Source organism: Lynx rufus, unplaced genomic scaffold (assembly GCF_022079265.1).
Source record: "Lynx rufus isolate CCGP_SWC_20201006 ecotype Redwood Valley unplaced genomic scaffold, mLynRuf1.p SCAF_9, whole genome shotgun sequence".
NCBI classification, from domain to species: Eukaryota; Metazoa; Chordata; class Mammalia; order Carnivora; family Felidae; genus Lynx; species Lynx rufus.
The window spans coordinates 75662780-75690374 of NW_025814897.1; the positions used below are offsets into that span (position 1 = coordinate 75662780).

At 46.5% G+C, this 27595-nt stretch overlaps 1 protein-coding gene across 3 annotated transcripts in view; it reads left to right on the top strand.

Annotated features, from left to right (window-relative positions):
* NAV2 (neuron navigator 2) overlaps positions 1–27595 on the top strand; it is a 399317-nt gene that overhangs the window by 204218 nt on the left and 167504 nt on the right. For all 3 annotated transcript variants that reach the window (XM_047071097.1, XM_047071099.1, XM_047071098.1), the window contains one exon: positions 24600–25701. In XM_047071097.1, the coding sequence (XP_046927053.1) occupies positions 24600–25701 (1102 nt within the window). The remainder of the gene's footprint in view (positions 1–24599; positions 25702–27595) is intronic.

A 27595-nucleotide genomic window follows, 5' to 3' on the forward strand; every position in this document is an offset into this window, starting at 1 on the left:
CAGTGACTTCAGAGAAAGTAATTGTTACTGTTATCTTCCTCCTCCTCTTTGTTGCCATCATAAAGCCTATAGTCTGTCAACAAGCAGATGTTACAGATACCTGCCTTATAAGTAACTTTAGGGCCTGTATTTAATGTAGCTCAGGCAATGAACTGTAAACAGAAGGACTTGTAACAACGAAGTGATGATAATGGTACCTGATGGTTATTAGGTATTCCTGTATGCCTGGAGTTATTTTAGGTACTTTGCATGCTGGCCTCCTTTAATTTCTCATACTGGAGAGGGTCATAGTATCTTCTCCATTTTATGGATGCACAAACTGAGGCTCAGAGTTAAATAAGTTGCTAATATCAGGCAGCTGATAAGGCCGGAGCTGAGATCTGAACTAGGATCTACATGATTCCGAAGCTGGTATTTTGCTTTTAACCATCATACGATCAGACAAGCTGGCTTCGACTAAATTCACTAATCATCGAGCCCCTTTTTTTTGTGTCAGGTGCTGTACAAATTTCTCAAGATGCAGCAATGACTGAAGCCAGCAAATGTCAGACAGGTGTTGAATTAACTACACAGAAGAGGAAAGAGTGTTCTAGAAAGAGGGAATCACATGCTCCAAAACTAGGAAGAGCAGGGCCTCATCAAGGACATGAAAGTTAAGTGTGTGTGTGTCTGTCTGAAGCAGGCAAAATGACTTTTTCACTTCTACCCAGCAAATCAGGAGTTCTATGAGGGCAGGGAGCATGCGATCATGTTCAGTAAAATCTTGTCTAAAGAATAGATAGTAACCGAAATGGGATTAGAACCCAGGTTCCCTGAATCTGTTTAGTGTTCTGCCCCGTCATATCACTCAGAGAACCCTTGGACAAATTCTAAACTGGCCTTGGACAGTGGATGTTTATAGTATTGTGATTTATAATAAGTCCCAAATTTGGTCTTCATCCCCATTTCTGGCACAGAGCTCCTAGAATTCTTGGAATTTCCCAAGTGATGAGCACAATAAAGGTGTTTGTCTTTATGCTAATGAAGGGACTCCTACCACACCCAGGGATGGGGGCTGGTTGCCAGTGGAGGCAGCCAAGTGACTGAAGGACTGAAACTTTCAGTCCCACCCCTTGACCTCAGGAGAGGAAGGAGGGGCTAGTGATTGAGTTCACTCACTAATGGCCAATGATTTCACCAATCATGCCTTAGTAATGAAGCCTCCATAAAAGCCCAGAAGGATGGGACTTGGATAGCTTCTAGATTGATGTACACGTGGAGATGTGGGGACAATGGTGTCACGGAAGCTCCATGCCCTTCCCCCTGCCTTTCCCTATGCACCTGTTGCATCTTGCTGTTCCTGAGTTATATCCTTATATAATGGTCTAGTAATCTAGTAAGTAAAATGTTTCTCTGAGTTCTCTGAGCTGCTTTAGCAAATTAATCAAACCCAAGGAGGGGTTTTGGGTACCTCCAATCTACAGCCAGTTGTTTAGAAGCACAGAGGCATTAACTTGTGCTTTTGACTGGTGTCTGAAGTGTCAGGGGTTAGGGGACAGTCTTGTGGGACTGAGCCCTTAACCTATGGGATCTCATGCAAACTCTGGGTAGACCGTGTCAGAACTGAGTTGAAATGTAGGACACCCAGTTGGTGTAAGAGAATTGCTTGGGAGTGTGGGGAAACCAACTACCCCTGCCCACCCCTCCCCCAAATCCTTGTCATGACCTAGTGTGTGCCTACATAGGCTGGTCATGGCAGAAACCAATTTTCACAGTGCTGGAGTGAGAAACCCCAGCCTGGAGACAGGGCTGCAACAGAGGTGGAGAAAAGAAACTTACGACAGAGGCTTCATGGACCTGATGGGCTTACGGTAAAAAAAAAAAAAAAAAAAAAAAAACAAAACAAAACAAAACAAAACGGACAGGATATCACATCCAGTGACAGGCTTATCTGTGGACACAGGGAACCTGGCAGAGCTCTCAGTAATTTTCAGTGTCTGTTAGCAAAAGGCAGCCCTGCCTTTGGGAGCACACATGGTAACTTTTACAGCCAGTGTGGCAGTTCTAACAGGTGAGATGATAGACGACAGGGATGTAACTTCTTTTGGTGCTTACATTCTAATTTTTAAGCAAAATGCCTGTGTTTGGTAGTAATGCTTAAACTTTATCTCATTAAATAAAGGTGAATGAACTATGAACAGCAAGATGTCTAGGGCCATTGTTACTCAAATTAAGAAAGTGGAGGGGCGCCTGGGTGGCTGAGTTGGTTAAGTGTCTGACTTCGGCTCAGGTCACGATCTCGTGGTTTGTGAATTCAAGCCCCGCGTTGGGCCCTGTGCTGACAGCTCAGAGCCTGGAGCCTGCTTCGGATTCTGTGTCTCCCTGTCTCTCTGTCCTCCCATGCTCATGCTCTGTCTCTGTCTTTTAATAATAAATAAACGTTCAAAAAAATTTTTTTCAATGGAATTTTTATCTGGACTCTGGGATGCCTTTGCCTCTTCACTTGTAGAAAAGATGCACAAAAATGATTCTGCATTTTCTGTATCTCTTGAAAAAGCCTACTTTGCTTTCAAACACCTGCAGCTCTGAGCAGATGTTTATATTCTACTTAAACACACTTGGACTTTAATGTCCTTGCTGTTGGTTCCTAAAATGTTAAGTAAAGGAAACAGGGAAAAGAGTGTTTAGGGGCGCCTGGGTGGCGCAGTCGGTTAAGCGTCCGACTTCAGCCAGGTCACGATCTCGCGGTCTGTGAGTTCGAGCCCCGTGTCAGGCTCTGGGCTGATGGCTCAGAGCCTGGAGCCTGTTTCCGATTCTGTGTCTCCCTCTTTCTCTGCCCCTCCCCCGTTCATGCTCTGTCTCTCTCTGTCCCAAGAATAAATAAAACGTTGGAAAAGAAAAAAAAAATTAAAAAAAAAAAAAGAGTGTTTAAATGTAATATTTTAGGATGCCTGACTCCTCATCCACCCCACAAAACTGGTCGCTACTGATCTCTGTGTCGGCACCTGGCACGGAATAGACCTTCATTCGATGAATGAACACACCTGCACAGTCCACATCAAACACCCATCTGCACAAAGACCATCCCATCAGTCTAACTGGAAATCCTCACCCTTGGGAACATGGCCCTGTGGGATGTCTCTTCCTAACCCTTGAATGAGTTTCCTGGGGACCCAGACTATGTCTTGCTTTTCCAGGTACCCTGCACACCCTTCCGAGGAGCGTCCCTTTGTTCGACATTTGCTCACCCGGCATGTTTAGCTCTACACTCATTTCCGTGAGCTGAAAACTTACTGGCAAATGAGGGAGAAACCCGTTGAGGCTGACCCATCCAGTGTGCAGTTTTACTAAAGGCAGGGATGGGGCATGTAATCAGAGTTGTCTGAGGGAATCCATGCATTCCTGGCTGCTATTTTAAGACTCTCCTTCTAAACTGATATCCTTCAGGTTTATTTGGTTTAACTCCTGCTCTGGAAGCTGGCTTGTTTCTGCGCATCAGAATGGTCAGGAAAGCGGCTCCTCCAGGACTCGGGCTGGACAGCTGCAGAATAGCTGGCATTTTTCTGTCCTTCACTCTGTATTGACAGCAGGTTTGAATCACCCTGCCCTGTTTTCTGTAACATAACCAGGCCAGAAATCATTTGAAAAACATTTCAGATGCCTAATTTGATCTGTTCAATGAGAGGGAGGCATTGCCTGGTACATTTTGGGTTTGGAGATTTATTAAGAACATACAAGGACCTCCCTTTTCTGCCCCTCCTAGTTCCCGCTGATCAGCATGGGAGTGGGGGATCCTTTCACACTTAGGAATATCCCATCAACCCACTGCTTCTACCCACTTGGGGTAGAATTCTTGGAGCAGTCTGCCCACCTACCCCTTTGCTGCTGGCCACACCAGTTGGGCCTTCTCTGCCTTTCAGCTGGGTCTCTGGCTGGTTTTCTTAAGCTCCCCTGGATCTCTGACACACCTCTTGCCCTTCATACGGAGGGATTCAGGTGTTCTGTAAATGGTAAGCCTGTGTATGCCCCCGGCCAGGTACAAGCAACACTCATGCCTGCCTTTCCCTGAGAAGGGAAGCTTTGAGACAAGAGGGAGGCTGGTAGCCCCCACTCAAGTTCCAGATCTACTGCTAATTCAAAGAGTGATCTTGAGCAGTAATCATACTCTCTGGGTCTCCAGTTTCTCCTCTTTCAGAAGGGGCCTTGCACTAACCGACCTGGGTCTTTTTTTTTTTTTTTTTTTAAAGAGTCTCCATGCCTAACATGGGCCTTGAACTCACAACCCTGAGATCAAAAGTCACATGCTCCACCCACTAAGTCAGGCACGTGTCCTCCCCACCCCCACCTGAGTGTTTCCTTTCAGCTGTAATGTACATTGATCACTCAGTGGTGCCCACTTCTATGCCTTTCTCATCCCTTTGCCTTCCTTACTACCTTACAAGTATTGCCCAGTCTCTAAGAGCTAACATGACGCTGGATAAACCTTTTTCTTGTCAAAGCCAAAACGAGGACTTCATCCTTGGAAAGTGCCTTTAACCAATACCAGCTCTGTGGACTCCTGAGCGAGCGATAAGCTGAGCCAGCTGGTACTGGCTCATGAGAGCCAATTTCAGAATTTTTAGGCGTTTCCCAAAACCGTTGATGCCAGGTTGGTAGTTGGAAATCTTCGCTAGTGGAATATTTACACCACAGAAATCGGCACACTCTGTACATTAGAGCGTTTCTTATTTTTCTCCAGAGAATCGCGTATTAGATGTTCACCAGCCTACCACTGAAATTCAAATGAAATTGATCCACCAGCTAACAGGCGGAAGAAGACCTAATGTCCTTTCCAATCTTTCTGGGAGTGGTTTTTTTTTTTTTTTTTGCTTATTTTGTTTGATTGGTGTGAGGACCCGGTTACATTACTGTTGGTCAGTATCTTCCTAGTTACTGTTTTGCTGAAATACTTGAGCTTTAGGTCATGTATCTTACCATTCTATGTGCAATATCCTTCTCTCGCCCACTGGAACTGCCTCAACTCATTCTGTCTTCCAAAGAGTGACCTAAGGCCTTGGGCATAGATTTTTCCTGAAGGTTTAAGGCCATGGAGGGCTTATAGTGTTGCAATGAAAACAGCTTAAAATTGAATATTGGATGTTCCTGTTCTTTTCTTTTTTTTTTTTAAGTTTATTTGTTTTGAGAGAGAGCGTACATGAGTAGGGCTGAGGCCAAGAGAGAGAATTCCAAGCAGGCTCCACACAGTCAGCACAGAGCCCATCTCGGGGTTCAGCCTCATGAACCATGAGATCACGACCTGAGCCAAAATCAAGAGTCAGTTTTTTAATTGACTGAGCCACCCCGGCGCCCCTGGATATTCTTATTCTTAAAAGTCCTTCCGTTTCCCTGTCACTGGGAATTTCTCAGGGGCCAGCTTTTGTTTTTAAGATTCCTCCTCCTGCAGTACTCAGCTGTCCTTCTTACCCTCTCCCTTTCTTATACAGAGCAGTTTATCTCTGTTTTCTTATCTCCTTCCAGACCCTGCCCTCCAGAGCCTCTTCTTCCATACTTGGCGTGGCCTATATTCAAGGCATTTCTTTTAACCAGCTGTTAAAATCATAGTTTTTTTCTCATTCCTCTCCAAATGGGTAGCTGACTGTCTCCAGTTAATAATTCATTTTAACTCATAGATGATACACAGCTCTGCTGCGCCAATCCAACGTATCCATTTGGTGCACATTTATAGGTGTTGACTTTGCGTTAGCCATTAAGGTTTCATGGAGTTCACCAAGGGCTTAGTTTTTTTTGGGGGGGGGGGGAGGGTGAGTGGGGGCTGTGGAAATCCCAATCAGAAGTTACCTGTTTTTCATAAAGAAGAAAATGACTTTTACTCAGAAGAGGGAACTTCGGTAAACCCCTAGAACATGGACTTTGGAACACCTAAGTACCATTTCTGCTCTCTGTTGGACCTTTCAGAGGGTGAAGGCACATCACCATCGCCTAGGAGATCCCGTGAGCTGGCCTGCTTTCCCACGCAGCTCCCTCTGGAGGGCATAGGAGCGGTTCTGTGCAGGGACCCGTTCTCTGTCTCATCCGGTCTGTCAGTGCTCTCTTTTGGAAATGTTCTCCATTCTCCTCCTTCCTTGTTCTTCCCTCCAAATGTCCAGTTCATCTTTTGTATGTTTCAGGTTAGACCTTGTTTCCTCTAGAAAGCCTTTGCTGACCCCTGAGACTGAGTTTGAAGCCCCTTCTCCCAGTGTCCCCAGCACCCTGCCCTTACTCTCTGGTTGTCCTCATCATGCTGTATGGTTATCTTGCCAATCCTTCCCTAGCAGGCAGGCTCCTTGAGATTGGGGACTGAGCCTTAATTCTCTTCTCTCTCCACTGCTGTCACAGAACTTGGTATACAGAGATTCTCAATAGATATTTGTTGGTAAAGTGAAAAAATGAATATGTGGATGAGCTACAGGGTAATTTATTTACTGCTCAGACACTGGACCCAGCAAATATGTACCTGTCATTTGATATTGGACAAGCTACTTAATCTTTCCAAGCCTCAATTTTCTCATCTGTAAAAGGGGCATGTATCAGTGTTTACTTCTTAGGGTTCTTGTGAGAGTTAAATTAGACAGTGCAAGTAAAGTACTTAACACAGTGATTTTTATACAGTACATATGCTCAATCAGTTATTGATGATTAATCATATTGAATGATTGAAATCAGAAAAGCAAATGATAAGGAAATAAGCTGGTATTTTTGGTGTATGTACCAAAAAGCAATAACTTCCAGCGTTTAACTGGAAGACAAATTATCCTACTTCCAAATAACATCTAAAGCTGTATCTGTGATTTTCGGTGGTCGATACTAATATTGAGAGCTGCAGCCTGAAGCCATCACAGAGGGTTTCCAATTAGACTCAAGTTTTACTGAAGAAGAGAAATGGAATCACGTGCTTTTGAAGAAAAAAAAAAACAAATGAAATTCCTATTGCTGTTAACTGGCATAACTAGAATATAGTTAATCAGAATATCTCTTTTTAGTTGTTTAAGGCATTTCTAAAATGTCTTTATTTTGCCTCCGTTTTTGAAGGACTTTTTTTTTAACTAAAAAAAATTTTTTTTGATGTTAATTTAGTTTTGACAGAGAGACAGAACATGAGCAGGGGAGGGGCAGAGAGAGAGAGGGAGACACAGAATCTGAAGCAGGCTCCAGGCCATCAGCACAGAGCCCGATGCGGGGCTCGAATCATGACCCGCGAGATCATGACCTGAGCCAAAGTCGGATGCTCAACTGACTGAGCCACCCAGGCACCCCTTAAGGCATTTCTAATTAGCATCTTTGTAGTAACTGCTCTATTAGGTTCCTGACTTCACGTTTATCCCTCATGCATGCATTCACCCACTTAATCTGGCAACATTTATCCTGGATCAGGTACTGGAGAGACAAAAAGATGAAACAGAGCCCCTGGCCTCAAGGAATTAATATTCTGAAACGAGGCCTGGCAAATTTTCCCTTATATGGCCAGATGGTAAATATTTTGGGTTTTGTGAGCCATGGAGTCTCTGTTGTAGTTACTCAGTTCTGCCACTATAGTGAGAAAGCAGCTATAGACAATATGTAAATGAACGAGCATGGCTGTGTTGCAATAAAACTTTATTTAACTTTATTTACAGAGGCAAATGGTGGGCCAGATTTGCTTTGCTGACCTCTCTGCTGGAGGAAGAGTGCTTAAAGTGGGCTCAGTCTGTACCAGACTGGCAGTCAGCACAAAGGGCTGTCCATCCACGAAGGACAGAGGATGGAGAGAAGAGGCTGAGTTGGGCTGTGACCCTCTCTGGGGAATAGCTTAGGGAAATGGCAGTGCCGTGCGAGGCAGGGGAGAGCTAACTAAGGCCAAGAGGGAGCTGCAGGGCTGGGCCCTGATGTATAAACTGGTGTAGCCAAGAGAGCCGCTGTCCTGGAGCAGCACCAATCAGGCCGGATACTCACAAAGACCTTCCTGCTCTTGGGAGATCTGACTCAATAGTCTTGACCCCCCCCTCAGGATTTCTGCTTTCCTACAGCGCTCTGTGAAGGTTGTATCCAGTCCGCCCCGACAGCCTGCACACAGAAGCCTGCCTCCACAGCAAGCATTTCCTAATGTTTAGTAACTTTGATGACAGTTTATTGTGATGTCACAGGGAGGGAAATGGTGCACATCATGTCCCCTAGCTTGCTTGGCCTGCCCACTTTTTACCTCTTTTCTCGCTTTTTTGTTTGTTTGTTTGTTTGTTTACTTATTTTTGAGAGAGAGGGAGTGCGAGTGGGGTAGGGACAGAGAGAGAGAGTGGGACAGAGGACCTGAAGCAGGCTCTGTGCCAACTGCAGACAGCCCTATGTGGGGCTTGAACTCATGAACCCCGAGATCATGACCTGAGCCAAAGTTGGACACTTAACCGCCCCTCTTTTCTCTCTTTTTGATGTAAGCAAGCAATTTGTTCCTTGTCTTCTGCCAGACAGGTGCTGAAGTTCCCCTCGGCTTGAGCTTCTGGCCCAAAGTGGCTTATCAAGGAATTGTCCTACCAAAGATGGCTCTCCCACCCTAACAGAAAGTCTGGTGCCTTCATTACCCTCATGAACGGTGGCTTCCAGAAATCTTCTGCTACCCCCCTTCTCATTCCACACACCCACTCTCATCCGTGGCTTTGGTCCTGCAGGTGTATTAATTTTCACAGAGGAGAACGAGGCTGAAGCAACAAGTCATAGTGTCCGTGTGGACAGACCTCAGCTTGAACCCCACCTTTGCAGTTCCCTGTTGTGTGGTATCAGGCTGGCGACTCAACCACCCTGAACTTAAGCGTACAGTTCTGTAAAATAGACTCGGTACCCTCCTCAGGGGTGTCGGTGAAGATTCAGGACAAGAACCCCGCTGCCATGTTCAGTCCTGGTTGATGGGAGGCTAATGCTTGTTGTCTTTTCCTGCCTTCGTTTCCTCCTGTAGGTCTCAAATTGGGAGTATAAAATTGCATTTGGGTCTTGGTCACTCATTTATGTTTTCATTATTGCGATATATAACTCTTGATGGAGGAAGTGTAGGCGTTTGCATCTACTCGTGGCATCTGGATTGACAACTGGGAGTGACTAGATCAGTGCTCCGTTTGATAGTATTTGAAACCGCCAACTTTGCTTTTGGCTTGTCAGCCCAATTTGGGAAAGAATGAAAGAGTTGAGTGTGCGTGCCTATTTTTCCCAGCCCAGACTAGGAGGTGACTTGTAAGGGACCCTTCGTTGTGGGAATAAATTCAGTACGTGCACTGAATGAAGAAGACGTGTGTGCATGGTGAGCGGGGAAGAGGAACATTCTCGATGAAGCTCTACGTCCCATTTTCCATTATGCCTGGATGCAATGGATATGCCCCTGAGATTCCTGGTTATGATTAGTATCACAAATGCACTTGGCTGACCAGATACTACTCTGATCAAGTGCAGAATCTATATATATATATAAACTGTCCTTGTGAGTTTGATTTTAGTCACTAGGCTTGGGTACCTAGACACTTTACTTCCTTTTAATACTTTGTAAAGAATCAAGTTCTAAAAGCTCTAGGCACAGGTGGTGAAACATGGCTGGAATGACTTCCTTGATTCCTTTCTTCCACCTTGCTCCCAGACCCGGTTGGATGACCCTCTTTGTTATCCACACTTCCTGACACATTCCCAGCACCTGGGAAAGTACCTGGAACAGAAGTGTCAAAAATGTTGGAGGGATGGGATAGGATGGATGGAGGGGCAAACACTAAATGTCATGGTGGTTTTAGGGTTCCAGGGACAAACATCACCAAATAACTTTGAGCCCCAATCATATACCCTGGTTACTGTACTTCCAGAATTCATTATTGAAGATGACAGAGGTCCCCTGGAACAACATTTTAATAAGCTTTGGCGTGTGTAAGTGTGCATTAAAACCTCCAAGCTGGTCTGTGAGCAGCCTGGTTTCCACATTATATCTCCTCGCCCTGCACACGGGCGAGAGGCTCCTTGAATTCCTTTTCACCGTCATTCATGGGAAGAGCCCTCTGAGTCTTACAGAAACAGAGCAGATGCTGCCAGGAGTGTCTGAGTCATCTCAGCAGACAGAGTTGTGTGTTCACCAGGCTGCCTCCAGCAAGCCTGGTGAGGTGGATAAGGCCCATGGGCCAAAACCTGCCGCCGCCCCCCCCCCTCCCCCCCCCCCCCCCCCCCCCCCCCCGGTTTGGAGAGGAACTAGGAGGGGCTTGCCTCCAGTCTGCAGTCAGCCTGGGTGGGGCCACAGGGAGCTACCTGCAAAAGGTGGGAGCTTTAGAATGCACAGGGCCTCCGGGGGGCATTCTCGCTTTCTTGATAGGGTCGGGTCAGACGGCCCTTGTGCCGGGTCCCTGGGCCCACCCTGCCTCAGAAGACAACCCTTCCACCCATATTGGGTACGGCTACTATACCTCACTCTGAGAAAGCCCGGTATTCGTAGGGGGAATGAAGACAAATCTGTGTGCAGAGCTCTTCTGCAGGATGCTTTTTTCTGTCATTACTCCTTTGTTCCTCGTGGTGAAGAAGGCAAGCTGTGGTCAGCGTCCTCATGTAGTGGAGTCTGTGGATTAAGAAGAACACGGGCTTGAGTGTTTAAATTCTTGCTCTACCGTTCCCTGGCCATCCTAACATCTCTGAGCTGCAGTAATCCACTTCACAAGATGCTTGTACGTGAACTAAGGAAATCCTTAAGTGGATTTGTTAAATGGAATTATTTAAATCACTTAGTACCATACCTGGCACACGGTTGGCTCTCAGCCGATGGTAGTTATTGGTGTTGGTCTTATTTTTACTTACGAATACAAACCGGAGCTCAGCTAGACTAAGTAACTAACTCCAGGGTACCGAGCTATTAAGTTGGACTTGAGCCCATCCCCAACGTCCTAAAGGTGGGTCTCTGAGCACAGAGCAGAGCAAGACCTTTACCTTGGCACTCCTTCCACATCGTCATGTTTATCCTGTTTCTCAAAGATGTCTCAGCCTTACAGAAGTTACTAGGATTCATCGGAATGAGCACTCTACTTACAAAACCTTCATCTGCCCCCAACTTGTCACAGCCAGGGCTGTTGTATAAAACAAAACAGACACCTGGAGGAAATTGCTTCCTGATTTAGGTGAGTAAAGCCAGTGAGCAGTCTCCAGGGCCATTTTCTACCTCAGCATATTTCTTCTTCTTCTTTTTTTTTTTTTTTCTTTCCAGAAGAAAAATTCTGTCTTTTCATTAAGAAGACAACTGTCAGGTAAAAAGGCTCAGAAGTCTGCGTGGATCAGTGACGTCCGTGAAGCCCTGAAATTATTTGATCTATCTGATACCAAGTGTCTGTATACTTGGCAGAATCAGGATGAATGACTGCTTTTTTTCCTTCTGTTCCTGCACATTTGGCATAATACAATCATAGGTAGTGAATAATAGCGCAATTCAGCTCTCGGTTTCTGCATTGATTCCCCCAGAGAAATACAATAAGCCAGTTCTTTGGTTGGCTTCTGATTTTGATTGGCAGAAAAAATAACAGCAGAAAGATTACATTTTGCTTGCATCCTAAATTTTGGAGAACAAAAACCATACTCAAATTATTGCTCAGTTGTTTGACGTTCCCATTTTTAAAAAGAACTTCCTGGAGGGAGAAATTCTCTTTTTCCTCGGGGAAGAAGTTATAGGTCAGAGGATTTTGCTTTAGGATCTCTGCAAGCTGTTGACAGAGACTCGATGAAAATACTGTATCTTGTACCAAGAAAGGAGCGTGGGCTTTGAAAGTTTACTGTCTCTTCTTGGGGGGAAGGGGGGAGGACAGGAGGGTCACTAGGGTTGCAGCTGAAGTATGCGGACTTTGAGGTAAAGGAGCCTGGCAGTAATCTGTTTGATCTTGGGTGACCTACTAAAGCCCTGTGCCTCAGTTTCCTCATTGGTAAAGTGGAATCATTATTACCTACCTCACTGGATTTATCCTGCAAATGACAAAAGAAAAAAGTCAGTATAATAAAAATGCCTTCTGGCAGTGTCTGGCACAAAACGTAAGTAAGTTCCGTAAATGTTGGCTGTTACTAATATACGATTATTAATATGGTCAGAGGGTCCCCCCCCCCCCATGGAAACCTTTTGTCAAATAGAATCTTCCGTGTACAGAGAGCTGCTCTGGTCGAAGTGGAGCAGAGAATATATTAAAGCAGGTTGGCTTAACTCCCCTTTTCCACAGCTGCTGTCAACATCCCCCACCCGCTCTGGCTGTCCCCTAAGCTGCTCCATGGAACCCCGGGGCCTTGCACCCTCAGTGCCATAAAGGGCCCTTGGCTATTCACAAGAGCACACACTGAACAGACCTGAGTCCTGGGCCTGTCCTGACAGGTGTGGCTTTAACCCGTTTTTGCTGCTGTTCAGTGTCAGTGGGCAGAAGGATCAAAGGGGAAAACCAGCCGCCGTAGAAGAGTTCTTCCACGTTTACTTTCTTCTAAGTCCTCTTTCTTCCAAGTTGAATGTCTCCATCCTTTCTGGCCGCTCTTTGTTGAGAGTGGTTTACGGTCATCCTCAGATTCTACCCCCTATCCTGGGAAAACTGCGGTTTCTCTGTGCACAGTAGTAGTGTTCACGTTCTTCAGTACCTGCTTTTCCAAGTTCAGTATGGATGACAGTCACCCGAGGAGCTAGTTAGAACTCTAACTCCCTGGGTCCATCCCCAGAGAGTCTGAGTGGCTAGGTTTGGGAGCAGGGCCAGCAAAGTTACTTTGTTGAACAAGCTTCAGAGACTGAAGTCCAGTGCCACTCACTGATGGCGAGACCTTGGAGAAGTCATGACCTGCCCAGAGCTCTGTTCCTTCCCTTTTTGGGAAATGAGTGACTTGAAATAACAGATCTCTAGGGCGCCAAATTCTGATGTTGCGTACCATCCTAGCTCCGGTCTGAGCTGGGCACCGCAGGGCAAGATCCTCACTTCCTTTGTTCTGAATGTCATTCTTGTATTAATACAGGTCAAGATCACATCCGTTTTTGTGGTTGCTGTGTCCCAGCCCTGAGTCACAGGGAGCCTAACTGTTGATGGAAATCATTTTAGGCATGCCACCGAGCAGCCATTATTCCTGCTTCCTGTTAACATACTCGTTTGGCTTTAGTGCAGAGCCTTAGACTAATCTTATTGTAACAAAAGGGAACAGATACATGTTAAGGATACTTAGTGCTCAGAATGCATATCACGAAAGCATTCTCCAGGCTACTAGATTATAACTTCACAGGAGGAAAGGGGGTACATCTTCCTCCTCTCCCTTGTATACCTTTCCTGGTTAGTGATGGTTACCTGTTGGACAGCTATCTTATCTGAGTTAGGTTACATGCCATTTTCTACCCCCTCCGTGGAGACAGGGTTTACCAAAATGCATACCATGACAGGCTATTTCCTGAAACTGCCCCATAAAATCAGTTTGTGGCAAAAATACATTTAGGAACCATACTATCCCATTATCATTTTGGATATTTCCTGGGGCAAGTAAGCCTAGTAAAGGCTCTGAGAAGCCCTGCAAGCAAGGAAACTGACTACCATTTAGCCCTCTATTTTCCCAACTTACCTAACCTTGGAACTCCTTCTCTCTATTAATGCCCGTTTGCATTGTTCCTTGGAAAGCATTCTGGTGTAACGCTGGTGTGGAGCCTTGTATTTCGGAGTGTCCATCTTTTGCCCCAAGAGTAAGGGAGATTGGGCTGGTATCTTAGGGGAGAAAGCCTGCAGAATTCCTTGACTAATTCTGTCTTGGATGTATTTATAATAGCATACTGCCATTGCACTCTGCCAAAGAGCTGTTAGCTGTGGACAGTGACCTCTTGTAAGAATAAGATTTGCCCCCTTGTAAAGTGTTTATAATCTCTCTGTGAAATTTCATATGCCCTTGAAAGAAGGGAGAAAGTTTTCTGCGGCCAGTTTTGTGCTTTCTTATAGCCATATATGGTACAAGATAGAGAAATGGCTTGACCAATTAAAACAAAAGCTTTCTCCTGAAGCCTGTTGCGTGGGATTTCAAACAAATAGTTCAAGAGAGAGGGAGGGGGTGTTTTGAGGGTGATGTGCCTTCAAGAAATGAAAGATAAAGAATAGGAACCCTTTTTATTTTTAAAGGTATTTTCCTTCAGATGCCAGCAAATGATTCGTCTCCTTACCCAGCCGAGTTGGGAGGGTTTTAAAAATATGCATAGGACACCTTTTGATGTGTGACGTGTATGGGGGAGGGAGAGAGAGATTTTACGAACTCTCTTTTTTAGACGTTACTACGGGGGTGCCTGGGTGGCTCAGTCGGTTAAGCATCCGACTCTTAGTCTCGGCTCGGGTCAGCATCCCACGGTTCGTGAGTTCAAGCCCCATGTCGTGCAGAGCCTGCTTGGGAGTCTCTCTCTCTCTCTCTCTCTCTCTCTGTCTCTCTCTGTCTCTGTCTCTCTCTGTCTCTGTCTCTCTCTCTCTGTCCCTCCCTGTGCAGGCGCTTTCACTTTCTCTCCCTCCCTCTCTCTCAAGTAAAACTTTTAAGTTGTTTTTTTTTTTTTAAAGACCTTACTGCAAAGTCCTTATGTCGATAAGGCCAACTGCATACTAATATTTCCAGTAAGCCAACCTTCGTGTAGCTTTACCAGTTTTTCACAGCCTTAAAGTGGGATTAGAAAACGTGTCTTGTAAAACTTCAGACCATGTAGTGAACACTGGGTAGGAAAGCGCACTTCGTGATTTTCCTTGACTGCTGTTTCACTGCCAGGAGAGAAACGGATGATCTCATTACCCATCTCTTCACTCCATTTTATCTGAAAGGAGCCACTGAAGAAAAAGAATTACCTTGTCATGTATTAAAAAGAAACACAACTGTAATTGCTGCAGCTGTCGAGGGCCCCTTTTTTCCAAAACTTCCTCCGGGGTGAAAAAGTCAGTGAGGAAGACCGGGAACCCCCGCAGCTCACACAGTGAAGAGCTGCCTTCAGTCTAATGGGAAATGCACTTGTACATTCCGTACATTTCTTTCTGGCCACACCCTTACAGGATACCGGAGTTTTTGGACATGACCCTTTCGGGGACCTGTTGCAGCAAAATTTCCACCACAAGTAGAAGGAAAAGCACTAAAAGCACCACCACAGCTTCTAGTCTTTTCAGTTCACTTAGCTTTAAAGGGAACTGGCATCATCAGCCGAGAGGCTGAAGCCCGGCACACCTGATTTTAATTTCGAGCCATGTGGAGGGATCGAGCGTGGGTAGTAGGTTTTATTTGTTTGTTGGTTTTTCCACCAGCCATGCTGGGCACCTATCAGTGCATCAGCCATTCTTGTACGTAAGGGAAATGCGGCTGCTATAACCCCAATACAGGCCAGGAAAGGTCAGGGACCCCAGAGAAGCCTCAAGTCAAAAGTGATGGCCTCTGTGTGGGGGTTCTGGAGGTTTCCTGGAATGGAAGGTAAAATGGAAGGTCTGGAACATAAACGGGGGGCTAATGTTGGGTATGGTGGGGGAGCAGGGAAGAGGGCAGTGAGGCACCCCGTTCAGAGCAAACATCTTGGCCAGAGAGCTGGTGACAGCCAGTTGAGGGAGGAGGAATTCAAGTGATGTAGTTTGCTTGTCTACTAGGGTCTGTTAAAAGGATCGCTGTTCCTTTGACGCAGAAATTGTTTTCTCAGTCTGGAGTAAAATAATACTAATAAAGTAATATGCTGACTACATAATCTCATGTGATTAGTTAACCATCACACTAACAGAAGCTTTTTCTTTAATTTAGCAAATATTCATTGAGCCCTTTGGGGTGTGGCAGTCCTGTGGTAGGAGCTGGGAGTAAGGTATAGGCCACGACGGTCAGAATTCTGTGTCACTCGCGGCCAAATACAATCTGATTTTTTTCATTGTGGTAAAATAGGTCTAATATGATAATTACCATTTGAACCATTTTAAAACATACGGTTCCATGACATTAAGTACATTCACCTTGCAGTTGCGGACGTTACCGCTGTCTCCAGATGGCATCTTCCCGAACTGAAACTGTCCTCGTTGTTGCCCCCTCCCCTCAGCTCCTGGCAGTCATCCTTCTGTGAATTTGCCCACTCTGGGGACCTCTTCTAAGTGGAACCGCACAGTCTTTGTCCTTTCATGGCTGGCTCATTCCACTCGGCATAATGTCTTCGAGGTTCATCCATGCTGTACTATGTGTCAGAACGTTATTCCCTTTGAAGACTGAAATGATATTTCATTGTATGTACATACCGTGTTTCGTTTGTGTACTTATCCAAACGATATCCATTGTTTATCCACCGACGGACACTCAGCTTGCTTCTGCCTTTTGGCTATTGTTTTTTTTGTTTTGTTTTGTTTTTTAATTTTTTTTTTTGGTAACGTTCACTTATTTTTGAGACAGAGAGAGAGACAGAGCATGAACGGGGGAGGGTCAGAGAGAGGGGGAGACACAGAATCTGAAACAGGCTCTAGGCTCTGAGCTGTCAGCACAGAGCCCGACGCGGGGCTTGAATTCACGGTCTGCAAGATCATGACCTGAGCCGAAGTCGGCCGCTTAACCGACTGAGCCACCCAGGCGCCCCTGGCTATTGTGCATAAGACTGCTGTGAGCATAAGTGCACAAATATCTGCTCAAGTCCCTGCCTTCACTTCTTTTGGATATATACCTAGAAATGGAATTGCTGGATCATAGTTTAGGTTTAAATTTTTTGAGGAACTCCCGTTTTGTTTTCCACAATGGCTCTATCTTACATTCTCATGGTAGTTTACAAGCGATCTAATTTCTCCACGTCTTCCACAAAGACTTATTTTCTGGGGTTTTCTTTGGTTTTTTTGTTTTGTTTTTTGAGGGGGAGGGGGTTTGGTTTTTTTTTAAATAATAGCTATCCTAGGGACACCTGGGTGGCTCAGTCGGTTGAACGTCCAACTTCGGCTTAGATCATGATCTCACAGTTTGTGGGATTGAGCCCCGCGTCGGACTCTGTGCTGACAGCTCTGAGCCCGGAGCCTGCTACGGATTCTGTGTCTCCCTTTCTGTCTGCTCCTCCCCCGCTTGCACTTTGTCTCTTTCTCTCAAAAATAAATAAAAACACAAAAAAAATTGATAATAGCTATCCCAATGGGTATGAAGTGGTATCTTATTGTAGTTTCAATTTGCATTCTCATGATTAATGATATTGAACATCTTTCCATGTGTGCATCGGCCATTTGTGTATCTTCTTTGGAGAAATGTCCATTTGCCCATTTTTCCATCGGATTGTTGTATCGCTGTTTGTAAGTTATAGGAGTGCTTTATTATTCTAGCCACCAATTCCTTATCAGATAGCTGACTTGCAAGTATTTTCTCCCTTTCTGTAGATTGCCTTTTCACTCTGTGAACAGTGTCCTTTGATGCACTAAAGTTTTTCATTTTGATGAAATCCAACTTACCTGGCTTCTCTTTTTTTTTTTTTTTTTTTTGCCTGTGCTTTTAGGGTCATATCCAAAAAGTCATTGCAAATCCAGTGTCCTTAAGCTTTCTTCTAAGAGTTATAATTTAGCTCTTGCATGTAGGTCTTTGAGCCATTTGGGGTTAATTTTTTTATATGGTATACGATAAGAATCCAACTTGATTTTTTTTTTTTTTTGCATGTGGATATTGTTTGTTCAGCGCCGTTTGTTAAAAAGGCCACCCTGACTTTATTGAACAGTATTAAAGACCATTGGACCACAGACACAAAGGTTTATTTGTGGGCTCTCAAGTCTAATCCATTGGTCCATTTGTCCTTAGGCCAGTACCACACCAATTTGATTACTGTAGCTTTGTAATAAGTTTAGAAATCAGAAACTCTGAGACCTCAAACTTTGTTCTTTTGTAAGATTATTTCGGTCATTCGGAGTCCTTTAAGATTCTATATGAATTTTAGGATGTGTTGTTCTCTTTCTGCAAAAGTCATCATTGGGATTTTGATAGGGATTAACAGAGCTTTGTAAAAAACGTTTGTTTAGGTAGATCATCATCCTTATTCTAACTTGGATGTTCTCAGAGCCTCTGAAATTGCAGACACAAGAAGGTTCTTAGAAAGTATGGGTCCCAAACCCAGCTCCATGCCCTGGCACTTTCCTGCCCACTTTCCTTGGTGGTTCTTATACCCCCTTCTCTCTCTTTCTATACATGCAATGATCCTCCCTAAGAAGGATCAGAGAGAAAACTATGTTTAAGCCCACACTCTTAAGATTAGACATTGATCACAGCAGTGCAGAGAATGCTCCCTGGCCAGGTTTAAGGAATCCTCCAGAACTATTTAGCAGATCGAGCGAGGTTCCTGTGCCCCTCTGTGATGTGGTGGGTAACAGAGTTGTCGAGAAATTGACCTGAGCAACTCTGAAAACCGTCTCCAGCCTGTGTGGCTAGAGTCCATGTACTTCCAAACACACACACACGCACGCACGCACAAAACAGGTTTCAGTTATCCTAACAAATTTGAATGCTCAAGATTGACACCTTGACAAATTGTAGGAAATTGCAAACATTTTCCCAGACCCAATTATCAGGTCTTTTCCTGAAGACTACTGAGAGGATTTAGGTGGGGAAATGTCCCCAGGGCAGGTCTAAAATCACAATGGGGGTGACAGGAGCTGGGATCAGCCAGCCTAGAACATGCTCCCTGGGTGCCTGCTGGCATCAGGATCAGACCACCAATGTCCCCCTAACTGGGAGGCTGGGGACAGAAGGGACTGGCGGCCAGTGTTGGCCCTGTCGGAGGGAGAGAGGAAGAAATGCTTATTTATCTGCCTTAGACAGTATTTTCATTTAGAAAGTATTTTGGTTACTGTCAGGGAAGGTTAAGGCTGGTTGCCAGAAAAACCAAACTACTTTCCCCCTCCCTCCAGGAGGATTAATGTTCTCTGTAAACCCTGAAAAAAAAGCAAAAAAGCCCTTTCTCTTCTTCAAAGACATCCTGTCTGCACTGTTTCAAATGAGACTTTTCCTTCTTGTGGTGGTTTGTCAGTTGGTGGTGGGTGAACCTTGGAAGCTGGTCTTTTAGAACTGAGCTGCTGAGGCTTCAGGGCACAGTCCCCTCGAGGGTCATAAAATCTGTTCAAGGGCTCAGGGATAGGCGTTTAAAAAATGGATTAGGGTAGAATAGATCAGAGTCTATTGCATATAATAGTATGTCTTGATATTTTTCAGTTTTGCATATGGACATTTGGATGTTTACGGGGGGTGATGTAATGTGTCATTCTTACTGGTCAGTAGTCCAGACTTGGAAAGCCGTTAGTTTTTAAATGGTCTTTGGCTAAACAAGGCCTGGTCATGGTGCCAGTGCTAGGCTAGCCACTCTCAGCAAAATTCTCTAAACGAATACACACAAAGAAATAAAACTCTAAAAGGTGGCCATTTCAGGTTAGCTTTAAACCTCGTCCTTATTTGGGCCTTCTGGTTTGATTTCTGTTTTGTTGATTATGTTTTCCAAAAGCGTGGACTTAACACAGGTAGGTATTTATAAAATATTTATTACAGATTTTATATATAAAATAAGCATTTCTTGATTTAATGGAGAAGTGTCTCCCCAGCTTCAGTCTTCCACAGACCTGTGTGAGTTTTGCCAAATCTTTGAACCAAATCTGTGTGTTTTTGTTTCTTGTTTTCCTTAAATCGGCTCCAGTTTTAAATGTATGTCTAATAATCATGAAACTGTTCATTTATATATGGGCTAGTTATCTGTTCTATTGCAATAAAATAAATATATGACTTTTAAAATATAAAAATACTCATCCATGTGCCATTGAAAATAGGCTCACCTACTACAGTGGCCCGCATACCATTAATTGCCAGAGAAATACTGATGTTCAGAACGTTCTTTTATGTTTTTCTCTTTCCTCCCTATTAGATTCCTTTACTCTAACAGAGGTGTGTATACATGAGAGCCGAAACTAGAGCTGTTCCTCATTAGGGAGCGAAGTGCTCTTAATTTTATAGACCTCTCCCCACCTTCCCTTCCCCAGGCTTGTTTTCATAGGATACCAGAATTTCTGAATTCACAAGTCCCTCATTCAAGGCTGACTGTCCCTTGACCCAGCCAGTTTTCACTGATGTCTACTAGTAAACATCCTAAGAGAGCTGTGGAGGGAGAATGTTTGAAGGTAAACACCTGTATGCCACAGCACAGAGTAATGATAGAACTGAGGGCTGCATTCTCTGGCCTCAGCCTCACTGGGCCTCTCGGAGACTCACTGAGATTTGAATGGAAGCAGAGTGGAAAAGACTCTAGAGAAACGGCTCATCCTTCTTACAAATGGGGCAACTGAGGCCCAGAGGGGCAAAATGTCACATCGTGGGTCACACTGTTGGTTGGTAACAAAGCTTAAAGCTTCACTCACCTACCCATATCTCTCTCATATTTACTTCACTGTCTCAGAAGCATGGTCAGGACAGTCTCATGCTGGGAGTCATAAAATCCCGGCATTAGGAATGGCTGTTTTCCAAAGAAAGAAGAACAGGCCCTAAACAGCCAAGGCCACTGGTGTGAAACCTTCAGAATGATGGGAACATGGCAAAACCACTTGTGACCTGGAGCCCCCTTCACTATTAAGGGGATTTCTAGCCATGACATAAGTGCAAAGTATAGATTGTCTTATCCTCAGGTGATCTGGTGCCCTGCAGCCCTACTCAGGAAACTCGTGTTCTAGAAACCAAATTCAGATCATCTCTACAGTTAACAGCTGCAGTGAATAGCCTTGAAATGTCCCCATGATTCCATAACCAGAGGAGCCCACGCCACATGCTAAGTGGAAATTCTGGAGCTCCGAGTCCTGATAGTGTTTTTTGGTTTTGCCGGGAGTTTAGGCTAAAAACTTTTGACTCATGACTCATCAGAAGGCTGTGGCTCTGTTGCCTTAACTGTGAATTGCAAAAGTCAAAACTACCAACCTCCAATCTGATAGCCACATACCAAGGGTTTCCTATGCTCTGGCAGGCTGTCGGACACAAAGATGAGTCAGGGAGTGTGGACCAGTGGGCTAGCCAGCCAACCTAGAGCAGAAACATGGTGTGACAAGTCAGAGGTCATTGGCTCTGTGAAGGTTTCCCAAATGGGAGAGTTAATGGATCCCAACCCTTAGGTATCATGGTACCCTACACAGCCCTCTGTAGTCCTTTACATCGTTCTCTGCTCTGCTTGAGGCCTGTTGCCTCTTTGGACAGTGAGTTCCTAGTGGGTAGACCTTATTTTGTATTCCTCTGTATTCCCAGTGGCTAGAATATGTAGGTGGCCCTCTAAAATCCTTTTATGGGGAGATATGAGCAAAGTCCTCGGAAAATGCCATGTGACGCCAACCAAGTGGGTCAGTCAGCCTGAAGGTCTCGGCGTGACACGGAAGGCATTTGAGCAGGGGTTTAAAAGACACGTGGAAGTTTCTGGGAGCGAGCTGTTTTGGCCCAGCGTGGTATGCGTCCTACCTACATCGTGCGAGCCCTTCCTCAGCCTCCCTCTTTCCCCCGCCCCTGGCCTGGCACCTTGGATCTGAAGGAGACAACATCTTTAGCTTAGTCTGCCCATTTCACTTAGATGAGCCCAGTGTCTGTTTCACTCTGGGTTAGTCCTTGGCTAGTCAGTTGTTGGTTGATTTCTACCTGTGTTTGTTAGTGTTAGAAATACACAGACCTGCTAGGTAGGAGCATTTGTCAAACCATTGCAAGCAAGCTCTCTTGAGGTTCTAAGGAATGTGTGGGAGCAGAGAAGTCCTACTGATCTGTGCACTTACACTCAGTGGAATGTGCCTAAGACTTCTTTAGGAAAGAGGGGCACACCTCTGAATATGATGCAGTTCTTGTGAGGATATTGTTACAACCTGCCCCAAAGACCCCCTTTTCTTTAGCTCTTATTTTCTAACAAATGATAAAATTTATCAGCCATGTTAGTTATCCGTTCCCCTGCTGGACTGTAAATTCTAAGAAGGCAGGGATTTTGTTTTGCATTGATGTATCCCAGGTGCCTAGAACAGCGTCTGACATACACATTGAATGAGCGAATATTGACATGAATGAATATATTGAGTGAACAAATGAATACTTTTGCCTCAGATCTGAACCCAGGTTAAGGGAAAGACAGTTGCCTTATGAGAAGTGGAACTCGGGATTGGAGGTCACCAGTATTTACTGCAGAGAGCCAGCCTCTGCACTATAGGCTGCCTCCTTTCCAGAGGCTGGGCTGTGCCCCAAAAAGGATGGCATGAACATACCTTAGCAACAGAAAAGTTGATGCCTAAAAAGCACTCCTACCATTTAAGTGCCTCTTGTTTAAATATATCCTTCACCAAAGGAGGTAGCTGTGATACAGTCCCAAGAGCACTGTATCAGGAGACCTGGGTTCAAGTCGCAGCTATGTCCATGCCTAGCTCTGTGGTTTAGGGTCCGTTACTAGCACTCCCATGAGCCGCGGTTTCCTCACTCATAAAAGGGGGATAGTGAGCCCCTCTTCACAATGTGCCTAGCTCCGTACCTCCTGATACCAGGAGACCCTCCATAAGCAGCGTCAGGCTGCTGGAGACCCTCTGAAAGGCCGGCAGTGTGGGTGGGTTCCCGAGCCTGTTTGCAAGCCGGTCTCCAGCTCTCCCCAGGAAAAGATCCAACAACGCCTCGTGAGTTTTGTTAGGGAGGATTGTGCAGCACCCCCCGCTCCAAACCCAAATCCCCAGTAAGTCAGGAAGATGTATGTGTTTTAAAACATTGGGAGGTCTGCTTTGGATCACCCTGGAGCTGTGGCTTCCCGGAGCAGCTGGGAGTGAGTGGAGGAAAGCCGTTCCTCTGTCGGGAGTTCTCCCGGCTCGGTGCTCATGTCCCACACAGGGGCTGCCTGCACTCGGCTTTGGCGGCCGTTGACTTTTAAATCATAAAAAGCCGCTCTATACACAGTTTACTCTGTTGCTAGAAGGCAGCGGAACATAGGTATTAAAAAAAAAAAAAAAAATGGGCAGAAGAAGCAGCCGTTAATCCCGCCAGGCTTCTGGGCACTGGAGCAGTTGCGGATGACAAAAGTTAATTAGAAACATGAGCAGTTTAACTGAAAACACTTGTGACAATTGGAAGGGCAGCCTCTCCGGTCAGAGAATTTTTCCTAGGGAACCGTTGTGGGAGAAAGTGGCTGCCGCTAGGTAAGTCGTGTTGTGGTGACTTTGCAGACACGGACGTGCTCTTCGGGGGCTGAAGGGCCGCATCCTCTCCGTTCTGTGCACCGGGCTGTGTGGGGTGTGGGTGGCACGGCGCCGGGCTCAGCCGTGACATGCCTTCCCGGCCACTTTCTGTCTGACAGCTGCCCCTGTGTGGGCGATAGAGCTGCTTGGTTCTGAGTGCTCGTGGAGGAGGGCATCCTTGATCTCGTTTCCGTGGTACGGGCCGCCTCGGCCAGCAGAACTCCAGCTTGGAACCCGCCCTTCTTAGAATCATTCTGATTCCACTTTGCAAATATCTTGAGGCGTTTCTGAGAAGAGAGTCTGGCTGGGGAAATACACCCTAAGCGCCAAAGGGGAGACCTTGACTTTCAGATAACCTGTGTGTTTTCATGCCTACAGTAAATTGATGTGCAGTTTATACTCTTAAGCTAAAAAATCTTTTTTAAGTCTTGCCTGAATCGTGCTGGTACCGCTTTCAAAATGTCAACATAGGAACAAGCGTCTATGCTTTGATAGGACTTAGCAACTTCCTTGGGTAATTATTCTTCTGTAAAGATTATGCTTGGTTTCTCTTTCTTTTTTGTTCCATTTTAATGTCTCTCCTACATTTTCTTAAAGGCGGCTAATTTTCAATTATTTCGCATTAACCGGGAAATTGGGTTGTGGGTTGAATAATTCAAAAACAGTATGTGTTTCCTACATCTTTCGTGGTGTAGGTTTTTGGTTTTTTACCAGAAACGCATGCTTAATTGTGCTTTGCACATGTTGATATTAAGATCAGTGTGCATTTGCACAGCAGATACCAGGATAGGACGGGAAATGTGAACTGTGTGTGATGGAGAGCAGGAGGAAGTCAAGGTGGGATTTAAAAACTTAACCATGACGCCTGGGTGGCTCAGTCGGTTAAGCGGCTGACTTCGGCTCAGGTCATGATCTCGCAGTCAGTGAGTTCGAGCCCCGCGTCGGGCTCTGGGCTGACAGCTCAGAGCCTGGAGCCTGTTTCGGATTCTGTGTCTCCCTCTCTCTGACCCTCCCCCGTTCATGCTCTGTCTCTCTCTGTCTCAAAAATAAATAAACGTTAAAAAAAAAATTAAAAAAAAAAAAACTTAACCATGGGTGAGGGGGGGCCCTGGGTGGCTCAGTCAGTTAAGCGTCTGACTTCGGCTCAGGTCACAGTCTCACGATTCGTGAGCTCGAGCCCCACGCCGGACTTTGTGCTGACAGCCCAGGGCCTGGAGCCTGCTTCGGATTCTGTGTCTCCCTCCCCTCAGCTCCTCCCCTGCTCAGACTGTGTCTCTGTCTCAAAATAAATAAAGATTAAAAAAACAAAGAACAACTTAACCACGGGTAAGGCACGGGAGGGTGGTGGAGCTATCTGAGCGTTTGGGTTGAGAGTGATGAGCTGTGGAACCATGGCCCACCCTCCCTGGCCGTCAGCACAGGTCCACAGGTGTAATTCGGGTTTCCTTCTCTTCCCTGTCTCTGCAGAGCCATTGGCGAGCCCAGCCTCCTCCCACCCCGGAATGAGTGAAAATGCACCTGTTCCTCTGGAAAGTGGCAGCAGCCCCTCCCCTGCTAACAGCGGCGCCTCCTCGGCCATCCCCCAGCCCGGTGCTGCCTCCAAGCCCTGGCGCAGCAAGTCGGTCAGCGTGAAGCACAGTGCCACGCCGTCCATGCTCTCGGTCAAGCAGCCCGTGCCCGAGGCCCCCAGGCCCAGCCCCGAAGCCATGAAGCCAGCCCCCAACAGTCAGAGGTCCATGCTGGAAAAACTAAAGCTTTTCAACAGCAAAGGGGGTTCCAAGGCAGGCGAGGGCCCGGGGTCGCGGGACACGAGCTGTGAGCGGCTCGAGATTCTACCCAGCTTTGAAGAGAGCGAAGAGACGGAAGCCACCAGTCGCTCGCTGTCCACGGCGGGTCCCGCTTCCAACAGCCCCAAGATCGCCCTCAAGGGCATCGCCCAGAGAACTTTTAGCCGGGCGCTGACCACCAAGAAGAGTTCCCCGAAAGGCAACGAGAAGGAAAAGGAGAAACAACAGCGGGAGAAGGAAAAGGAGAAAAGCAAGGACCTCGCCAAGAGAGCCTCTGTGACAGAAAGGCCGGACCTCAAAGAGGGGCCGAAAGAAGACCCCAGCGGGGCGGTGGTGACCGAGATGCCAAAAAAGTCCTCCAAGATCGCCAGCTTCATCCCCAAGGGGGGGAAGCTCAACAGTGCCAAGAAGGAGGCCACAGCCCCTTCCCACAGTGGAATACCAAAACCAGGAATGAAGAGCATGCCCGGGAAGTCCCCAAGTGCCCCTGCCCCTTCCAAGGAGGGGGAGCGGAGCCGGGGTGGGAAGCCGAGCTCGGGGCTCCCCCAGCAGAAGCCCCAGCTGGACGGCAGACACTCCAGTTCCTCCTCCAGCCTGGCGTCCTCAGAAGGAAGAGGCCCTGGAGGGACCACCCTGAACCACAGCATCAGCAGCCAGACCGTCAGCGGGTCCGTCGGGACCACCCAGACCACAGGAAGCAATACCGTCAGTGTTCAGCTACCTCAGCCCCAGCAGCAATACAACCATCCCAACACTGCCACCGTCGCGCCTTTCCTGTACAGGTAGGTGCCGCCGCCCGTCCGCCCTTGTTGGGCCGTGGGCAGAGGAGCCTTTCTGGTAGGTCCCAGGTCTTTGAGGGCAGGAACCCAGCCTGCCCTCCAGGAACATGAAAGCTGACAGCTAACGTACGCCTCGATAAGCTCCCAGTAGAGCCGTACACGTGTGCTTGAGGGAGCAACTAGTACAACACGGCTTGGGGGAGGGGGAGAGGAAGCTAAAGAGAGGAAGCAAAATTCGAGCTGACCCCAGGATGAGGAGGAGTTGGCCAGGCACGTGGGGACCCAGGGGCGTTTCAGGAGCAGACGCGGTAAGTGTGGTTTGGTATCACTCAGTGTGACCGGCCCCGACATCGGTCCTAACGTTTTCTGAACGTACCTTAAAAAATGAGAAACACAGACGTCACCTTGCTGAATGGGTGAGACCTCTTCTCACAGAGGCGTTCGTCTTGAGCTTCCAGATCCTCACGGCTGCTTACACATGGCACGTGTTAAGTATTTTTTCAGTCCTTGCTAGAATCTTTCTTCAAGAGAGCAGCATGAAAGGGCAAGGTAGTGATAGGAAGGGATCAGTTTTTTTTTTTTAAGTTTATTTTGGGGGAGGGAGGGGCAGAGAGAGAGAGAGAGAGAGAGAGAGAGAGAGAGAGAATCCCAAGCAGGCTTTGCACTGACAGTGCATTGGGGAGACTGATGCAAGGCTTGAACTCACGAACCGTGAGATCGTGACCTGAGTTTAAATCAAGAGTTGGATGCTTCACTGACTAAGCCACCCAGGAGCCCCAGGGAGAGATCAGTTCTAGAAGAACAAAAGAATCAGGTTATATTGAGGAGACAAGCCTGGATGCTTGCTTGTCTGACTCCATTCTGTCCATTATCTGTCCCCCACACTCTCTCTCTCTAATGGCACATCCATAGGACTGCGGGAGACCACGTGGAGCCAGGTGCCGCTTGCTCTGTGTGCTTGTGGCCTGTGAGAGCCTCTCATTGCCCAGCCCGCACCACGCACCTTTGCAGGATGGAGGACACGGGCTCTGGGTGGTCCTTGGCCCACGTGGACAAGTCCTCTCCAGCAGATGGCAGCTGTGCTTTAAGGGACTCCCAGAGCTTTGCTCACAGTGCCCAGCCTAATCCTGTACTTGAGACGTGGAGTACATTTGGCCGTTCTGCACAGCAGAATGTTACTAATACCTCTGCATAGCAAAAGGGGCCTGATGAGTGAATGCCGTTATCTAGGCACTTACTTTACAGCTTCTGCCCTAAGTATGTATACATATACACTGCACACACACACACACACACACACACACACACCCGGACGCCCGTAGGCATGGACGTACAGTGACAGCCACGTCCAAGTATGGACACAAGTTCACATACATATATAAAATGCTAGTGTGCATATGCACACATATATTTTCACACCTGTTTGCATGCAGACTCGTGCCCATACTTTCAGCTTCCTGTGTTTGTATGGTTCCCCCCGAAGAAATGGACATCCCCTCTCTCCCTGCCTGAGTTGTGTTCTCGTAGGCTTTGTTACCATGCCTGCCAACAGCGAGTGGGAAGACTGGCCTGAGCGATTCAGAGTAAAGCCAGGCAGGTCCAGCCAGTGAGGCAAGGCCAGGCTTCTCTTTGTCCCATCCCTCCTTCTTTCTCTTCTGCTTACCCTCCCCCTCAGCAGGGGTCACACCCGGACTTTTTAATTGGGAGAAGGTCATCTTTTTATTACATCCAGTCATTAGCTCAGCTAACCATTGGAGAAGAGTGCCAGGGCTTTTAGATAATGACTCAGCATTTGTCTCCATGCAGGGCTTTTAATACAGTTGTTCTCTGAACCATGGAGGCAGCTGAATTGCTCCCCATGAAATTTTTATCATTCCAGTAACATTAATAGTCTTGA